Source organism: Crassostrea angulata, chromosome 1, assembly GCF_025612915.1.
Source record: "Crassostrea angulata isolate pt1a10 chromosome 1, ASM2561291v2, whole genome shotgun sequence".
NCBI lineage: Eukaryota > Metazoa > Mollusca > Bivalvia > Ostreida > Ostreidae > Magallana > Magallana angulata.
Window position 1 is genome coordinate 26,402,436 of NC_069111.1, and position 8,445 is coordinate 26,410,880.

An 8,445-nucleotide genomic window follows, 5' to 3' on the forward strand; every position below is an offset into this window, starting at 1 on the left:
AACCGTAGTTTCCCGAAAGAAGTGTATGTATTAGATACCATTTCCGCTTTCGTGCGCATGTGTACAGCGGAACTCAGATTTGGGAGGATACACAGTAAGTAATTCAAGGGCAAATCAAATCGGGTTTATATCTAACGTTTCTTATCCCATCAACAAATTGATAAGCGTATGCCTCTCTTGTGTCTTTCTAGTGACATTGTTGCAAATACGTGCACTGATTTATCCTGCAGGATAAACCATTTCACAGGCCTCTTTCTTTTTTGACAGAGCCGGTCATTGAATCAAGATGAGCTGTGTAAGATTTGTTTCCTGTGGTGTTGCTGCAAGATGCATGGTACGTATTTACAATATTTTTGCATTGATCTAAGTTTGATGTATGCTTGAAATATTGATCTGTTAAGTGTTTGATTGTCATTACATGAGAGAGGCGATGATCAATCGACTTCAAGAGTTGAATGTCTTTTGTGTAAAGTGCATAGTCCGACAGTTATGAAAAATACTGATAAAGTATGATTGTTGAATGGCAACTGTTTTAAGGAATTCAGTAATTGGTTCCGTAGTGTTTCTTTGTTTTATAGAGGATGGGTAAATCTATAGTATTGTTTTAGAATGTGACATCAAGGTCATGTCATTGACACTGACAGGAGGGGTATAGACTTGTTCTTTAGAAAAGTAAACAAGCAGGAGCTTTCATTCTCTCTGCAAACTGTCATTTTAAGATTCTAGATATGTTTATTCTACATCTGGTGACTTTTTGCAGACACAAACACTTGTTTTAAAGTTGTGAGAAATAGCTTTCACATTCTTGAAAATTATTTCCCTTTGTTAGTGTAACTTTCATTTTCAAACAGTTTCCCTCCTAACTTATCTGTAAATTTTCTTAGTATTGCATAGTAACAGTTGAAATTAATTTAGGAACAACAATATGATAATTTTCTATGATATTAATTTACAGAGAGGAGCATCTGTCAACCTTACTAGACCAATGACCAATGCCGTTGTGGCTCAGAGATTTGAGGTAATTTTCATCACTTTATTTGCACAACAGCATTAACATAAATATTAGATTCCATTCAATTCAATCATGCTGTTTTACAACAGTGTATTGTGTTTTGTTCACAAAGAACATTTTATTGCAATTTATTTTTTTTATTACTGATAATTTATACCAGCTTAATATGAGATTTCTGCCTTACAAATTTTTGAAATAGAATGTAAAATTGAGATAACAAAAATGTTTGCAATTGTTCCAAATATAATGAAAAAGTAACATATGCGGTATTATGCATTTCTTGCCCCCAAAACTAAAGTTCGAAAGAGAGATATTTATAAATAAAGTATAAGTATGTAACTATGATACGTATTATTTTATAAATAAATAAAACATGTAAAGTATCATTCTTAAGCAAACACCCGCTCTATACATCTTAAGGCAAAATATTTTGGGAAAATGGCAATATTTTCATTTGTTTGCAAAATTGGAGGAATTAGCCCATTACAGTGTCTCTGACATCATAGATGAAAGCTTTAAGACAATCAAATGATGACTAAAATCAACAAAGATATGATAGACATCCTCTGAATAATGTTTTATGAACATTTAATTTTGTCACGATAAATCTGATGAGGGAATAAGATGACACAAATGCCTGTTGGTTAAAATGGTAAAATACACTTTCAAATTTAGCTCTGGCCATCAAAAGTGCTTTGAAATATGATACAATTTTGCAAAAATGCAATTTCTAATTTTTTTCAGTCTGAATATTTAAGCACCAAAGATTCTTAAAAATTGCCTCAAGCTTCGATGGTATTGAGAAAGTGATTTATTCACAGCTCATGGCATGTTAAATTCTAGCTGGCTAAATATAAATGTGGTAACAGAAAAGTGATATTTCATTTATCACAAAACTTAAGTTGTCGTGCACCCTTGTTTATGAGAGAGCTCTGCAGTTTGTGGTTCTAGACTTTGAGGAAACTTTGTTCTTTGTTGTAGTTTTCCTTAAAGGGCTTTAAAGAAAATTAACAGAATGGGTGTTAATACTTTTGTTTTTTGACGATTCATAAATTTTAAATTGTAGACGAGACAGTTTAGAACAACAGCAACACGACAGGATATTGATCAAGCTGCAAAATACATCGGAGCTGGAGCAGCCGCTGTAGGTGCAGCTGGATCTGGTAAGGAAATTTATAGATCCTAACAAAATCATGCCAATATGGCAAGTAGGCGGACAGATACATGTATGATTTGAAAATAAAATGTAGATGTGAGCTTCTGCGGAGATATTATGAAATGCACAACCACACACTGTCTACCCAACTCAGCTTTGCTCAGAGAGAAATGGCATGGTGGAACGGTTTAAATTATGAAAGTTATTTTACATAATACTCAAAATTAAAAGACATTTATGAAACAAAAATGGTATTTGTTTTTTGGGGCATTTCAATAAGTAAAAAAAAATTTATTCAAAGAAAAAATAAACAAAAAAATTGCAGCTTTGTCTATTATGTTTATTATGCAAATAGATCTGATCTTTCTCATTCAAATATTTGTTGTTCAGAAGCAAATAATAATTATTTGTTCCTATTCTTTTGAGGCTTTGGTCAATTTTTTTTCTTGTAACTAATGTTTTATCATCTGCATAATGCCATAAATAAGGCCAAAAAATGTTAAAGTATTTTGGGCACCACTGCATCAAGTCAATTCCTGCCACATAAAGTTAATTTTATTGTCATGCGCCAAAAATGAAAATTGAGTTATCCTCCTTTTCTATCATGAATTACTCATCTGTCACTGAAAACTTTGACATTAAAAAGCAAACAAGACTATATTGTTTTAATTGGGGGAGGGGGGTTAATGTGAACATTTTTCAATTTCTATCATTTGATTTTCATGTTCAAGTAATCAAAATTTACTCAGTTGTCCTTTATTTGAAAAAATCTACTGTAGTGACTTGACGTACATCTATCCAATTTTTTTTTTTGGGGGGGGGGGGGGGATTTATCCTTTAATAATAAAGGTTTTCAAATAAAAAAGACTTTAATACAAGATGCTGATATTTTTGTTATTTGTTTGCAGGGTCTGGAATTGGAACAGTGTTTGGAAGTCTGATCATAGGATATGCCAGGAATCCATCATTGAAGAACAATCTATTTACCTATGCTGTCTTAGGATTTGCATTGTCAGAGGCCATGGGTCTCTTTTGTTTCCTTTTGGCAGCTGGTATTTTGTTTGCTTTCTAGGTATTGTAAAAGACTTAACAGGAAGAGTTTGATAGATGTTATGATATAAATAAACATGTGAAACTACACAATTTCTCTCCTGTCTTGTTTCGTCTAGTAATAATTTTGAAAAAAAAATGCCAAGATACGTTAATATGTGTGTACATAACTTAATGGAACCTGGATTTTAATGTTAAATTGCTCGGGGTGTTCTGAAACATTCTGAATGGATGGGTTTTTTCCATTGTAAACCCTTGTTGAAACGTATTTTTGGAGAAATCTTGGGACTTTTTTCTTAACATTGATTTCAAATGTTTTAATGATAGGACAGTGAAAGAAAAGAAACTTCAAACAAAAATACTGAAAAATAGTTGAGCTGGTAATTCATGAATCTTTGCATGCAAATTTAAGATATTGCGTGAGGTAAAGGATGATAAAACTTGTCTTTGTACATAGATGAAATCAGCAAACCAAAATAAATTGCGCACATTGATGCTTCTTTGAATGAAAGTGCTTGAAAATATTTATGCTGGGCAGTATCAAAACTTCAAGAAAAAAAAAGTTATTTCAAGATTGTTTTCATAGAATGTTAGTACATAATAGAGAGGTTTTTGTGCACCATGAACTGATATGGCTCAAATTGGGGGAGATCTTGCTTTCCTTCAAACATTAAATGAAATATCTTTAAAGAAATGAAGATTACACATCGACATTGATTAAATCAGACGTTAAAAAAATTTTGAGTGTGCATAGAAATAATATAGACACTTGATGCCAAAGAAATCTGGAATGTCAAATTGTAATATACTAAATGATGCACAAAATTTTTTGCACACCAGAGTCATTCCAGTCAAAATGGTCATATAGTGTAAGTGCATGTATTGTTTCAAGTCATCTTCATTACCTCTGCTGATACTAAGGAAAAACTGACTGCATATTAAGAAAGACCATAAAGCCCCCTACCAAAATTGTAATTTTTTGTTTACCCCAAAAATAGAGGTTTCTAACTAGGTAGGGGCCAAAATGGTTCATATAATTATGTGTAAATGTTTATAATGTTTAAGGTACCTCACTACATTCAGACTTATACTTTTTAAGACACTACGTCACAAGATGGCGATTTAGATGCTTTGTTAAACTGATTATGTCGTTTGTTTGGGTTGTATATCTTCGTAGCTCAGTGGTTAAAGTATTGGGCCTCAGAACCGCAAATAATGAGTTCGAATCCAGCTGGAGCTTTTGTTCATGTTAACTGAATTAAATTTTTGAGAATGTAATTTTTTATCAAAAATTAGACATTTTTTTTTGCCTATTAGACTTAAATACTTCTTATCCATTATGATATTTATCATAATCAAGTAATTTTCTGCTGATTTGAGAAAATATTTCACGGTGTAGTGAGCCACCTGAAAAAAATTTCTTTACTTCTACTGGCTTTTAACAGAAACGGACTGCATATTTAGAAAGACAATGAAGCCCTCTACTAAGGTGATATATTTCATGTCTCCAGGGTAGGGGTTTTGACTCTCGGGTTGGGCACAAATGGTCATATAGTGTTAATACGTATAATGTTTGATAGTATATAAAGCCACCTACCACAATTGTTATATTTATGACCCCAGGGTCAGGGATTCATATTGCAGGATGTCGCCAAAATGGTCAATTATGGTTATAATGTATATAAATGTTTAAAGAAAAGTCTTGACCTTTTTGAAACTAAATAAAAACTGTCTGCGTATTTTTAAAGACTATAAAACCCTCTACGAAAATAGTAAATTTCATGATCCAGAGGGTAGAGGGTTTAAATACTGCAGGTAGGGGGATGTTTAGGTAAAACGGTAAAATATGTATACTACCCATTTTTAAATGAGTTTATTAATGAAAATACACACACGCAAAAGCTATTTTGACGCTAAACAAATTATTGAAAAATTATTTTCTATCATTAGAGTCTTGCGCCTAAGTTTCAATATCCAATCAAGCATCTTATCATATTAAAGTTTTTCACCATAATTATATATTTCAGAGTTCCTGTTCCAAGATTCCAGGTTCCCGAGAGTGGTCATTACAATATTTTATTACAATGTTTTATCCAAAAATGTAGCTTAATTAAATGTATATATGAGATTCCTCGAAAGTCTGTGTATGGTTAAGGTACTCGAGTGACTGTAAAGGCCATATAGGGTCTCGCATAGGTCAAATACTCCACTCTCAACTACGTTTAGAATGTAGTACTTTAAATCTTTATATGTTCAACAGAAACCTTTGTCCATCCCCTTTTTGTTCGTGTGGGTCAGTAGAAAACACTGATCATTACCTTTTGCATTGTCCAAAATATGCTACAATACGAAATATAACAATAAACACACTTGCAAATTCTACAGACCCTAACTTACTACTCTACGGATCTAATTATCTAAGTATTGTAGAAAATGAACAATTTTTTCACACCGTACAAAGATTTATACTTGAGAGTAAAAGATTCAGCAATCATAATATCACGTAGATTGTTGTACAATAATAATACCTTTTTTCGGTTGCCTGTTTATCTTATTCCCACCACTTATATTTATATTTATGACAATAATTAATGGAAATCGGCAAAAATCCTACGGTATCTCTATGATGTGTTAGCATGTATTGAGTTAAAATTTTACTGAAAACGTACACATAACTGGTGTAAGAAATAAAGCCACTTTTTTTTTGTATGGATGTGTTTGAACATTAACACGTGATTATGTATACTATATTTCTGTTCTGGTGTTCAACCAACGAATATATTGTAATATTCTTTTCATGATATTTTATTTTGTTGACTTTTTTTCATTACCTTATAAAACGTGTTTCCAACTTTGACTTTTGACACATTTTCCTATTTTGTTCCTTGTACTTACATTTCATTTCATACCTCTCATTTCTGCAGTGTGTGCAAGAGAGGGATTAATATAAGCCCTATGGCTTGTTTCCCGATCTTACAATTGTAATTATCATCATGTAAATGTACTTGAATCTATAATGAATAAATATTGTTTAAACTAAAGGCCTGGTGGCCTCTTGGTGTATAATATGGCCTTTATATTGAAGATTACAAAAATATATTGTTTGACTTTTAAACACGAAACGTAGAGCCACTGTAACGGTAATTTACGTATGGAGGTTGTATGGTGTAGTGGTGGATCAAAGGTTATTTTTTTATATATATTTTGCTGTAGCTGGTTTACGAAAGACGAATAGGGCCACAAATAAAAATCTCATAATTACGGGAAAAAACTCGTTATTTTGAGTTAATTATCTCGGTTTTACGAGAAAAGACCTCGTAATTACGAGAAAGTCGCTCTTACGAGTCAATTATCTCGTTGTAACGAGAGATCTTAACGAGGAAAGATCTCGCTATTACGAGTTGATTATCTCGTTATTGCGAGAAAAGATCTCGTTAACACGAGAAAAGATCTAGATAATTACGAGAAAAGACCTAAATAAAACGCTGCGTTTTATTGTTCTACAATCATGTACTCTCTGGGTCTCTGTATGTAAAATGGATGAACATAGATTAAGAAATTCATTAAATTGGTGAAAAAAAAAATTTTAAAAGGAGGAGCAATGCAGATTGATCAATAAATTTATTGACCAATTTATAGATATGTAGGATTATTTGATTTCAGACTCTTAAATGTTAATCTAAAAAAAACCCAATTATTTTAGTGGTATTGTTATATACGTTGAAAAGTATAAGTAAAAGTGAAGTTTTTTCCACCTATTAATTATAATATGAGATAAAATGTCAAATCCGATTATTTTATTTAGAAATCCGTAAATAATGATCATGGCGTTGTTATTTAAAGATAATCAAAATTGAATTAACCTTCGTGGTAAGAAAAAATAGACTGAGAGAGAGTTCAAATCAAGTTGGAGGTTTCGATCTGATGAGCGAGTAACACTCATTATGTATGTATTTTTTCGCAAAAATAAATCAAATAACAACTAATATGCACTTTATCATAACGGGATATTTTCTCGTAATTATGAAAGAGTTAAATCGAAATAAGATCTTATTTAAAAAACTCGTATTTAAGAGACCTTCTTATAAACGAGGTCTTCTCTCGTAATAACAAAATAAATCGAAATAACGAGTTCTTTTCTCGGGCGCCTGTAAAGTGCGAAACGAAATCGAAACGAAACGAAACGAAATCGAACGAAACGAAACGAAACCGATCGAAACGAAACCAAACGAAAACGAAACCAAATATCGAAACGAAACGAAACGGAATCTAAACAACGCTAATATCAATTTTGACTACATAAAAGTGAAAATAAATTCATTGAAATAAATTTTTGAACCATAAAATATAACTACCTGTATGTATGTTTTAGATTGCCGCTGTAAATTTTTAAGCCGATTATCCGAAATTTGCAAAAATTATATAATTATGTAAGTAAGTGATGTAAATTCCTATATTTTTTTAATGTTTCAAATTTGTTTCATTAAATGATATTCAGACGTTTAGAGAGAGAGAGAGAGAGAGAGAGAGAGAGAGAGAGAGAGATGCCTTAAAACTTATCAGCGACAACACATAGCAAAGTATATACGCAAGTTTGGGAGAGAGAGAAAGAAAAAGAGAGATATGATGATGATGATGATGTATTGAAGGGGACATTATAACAACAATTTTCTTTCTATCGATTTGAAATATTGTAAAAATGAAACGATCGAATACAATGTGATTTAGAGCAGATGGTTACCAGTTTCTAACATATAATAAGAATTGCTTTAATACCGTGGTATGTATAGCATGAATTTGGACGTCGTAATTTGACAAAATAAACGTGCAATATAAAGAGGTTTTTTACCTATGTATTACCTTAAATCAAACACAATCCCCTCTTTCTCTCCCTTTCACACGCCCGCACATTGTATTTGATTCATTTTTACAATTATTTCATACCAATATAAAAAAAATCGTGTACATTTGTAGTTGGAATGTCACCGTAAATACTGTAAACGCACTATATTTAGGGTGTACACTATTTGGCGGAATATAATTTTTCAACAAGTTAGCATGGATTTGATTTACCGCATTTCTGAATTTACCTTTTTATCGACTTATATATATTTTACATTTAGCAATGTACTTGATTTTGCGGACGCCGTTTTCCGCCAAAAACGCAAAATAGAATACAGTCAAAGGACTAAAGACAGTTTTTTTTATATACTTTTACAGTATAATA

The 8,445-nt window shown here is 31.7% G+C and overlaps 1 protein-coding gene across 2 annotated transcripts; it reads left to right on the forward strand.

The window, feature by feature from the left end:
* LOC128169636 (ATP synthase lipid-binding protein, mitochondrial-like) lies at nucleotides 1–3,311 on the forward strand. 2 transcript variants are annotated; one of them, XM_052835752.1, is made up of 5 exons: nucleotides 1–94; nucleotides 268–334; nucleotides 956–1,018; nucleotides 2,079–2,175; nucleotides 3,077–3,311. In XM_052835752.1, exons 2-5 carry the CDS (start codon nucleotides 287–289, stop codon nucleotides 3,238–3,240), a joined length of 372 nt encoding a protein of 123 aa, XP_052691712.1. In that variant the 5' UTR covers nucleotides 1–94; nucleotides 268–286; the 3' UTR covers nucleotides 3,241–3,311. The 2 variants fall into 2 exon arrangements, with proteins under 2 accessions (XP_052691712.1, XP_052691718.1); XM_052835758.1 differs by lacking the exon at nucleotides 1–94 and adding an exon at nucleotides 103–166.
* Nucleotides 3,312–8,445: the final 5,134 nt, after the last annotated feature.

Bases quoted from the DNA above. Each gene is read 5' to 3' on its own strand.
- LOC128169636 (XM_052835752.1), top strand. From the start codon at position 287: ATGAGCTGTGTAAGATTTGTTTCCTGTGGTGTTGCTGCAAGATGCATG. The intron at 335-955 runs GTACGTATTTAC...ATTAATTTACAG, and splicing joins GTGTTGCTGCAAGATGCATG to AGAGGAGCATCTGTCAACCT. The intron at 2,176-3,076 runs GTAAGGAAATTT...ATTTGTTTGCAG, and splicing joins TGTAGGTGCAGCTGGATCTG to GGTCTGGAATTGGAACAGTG.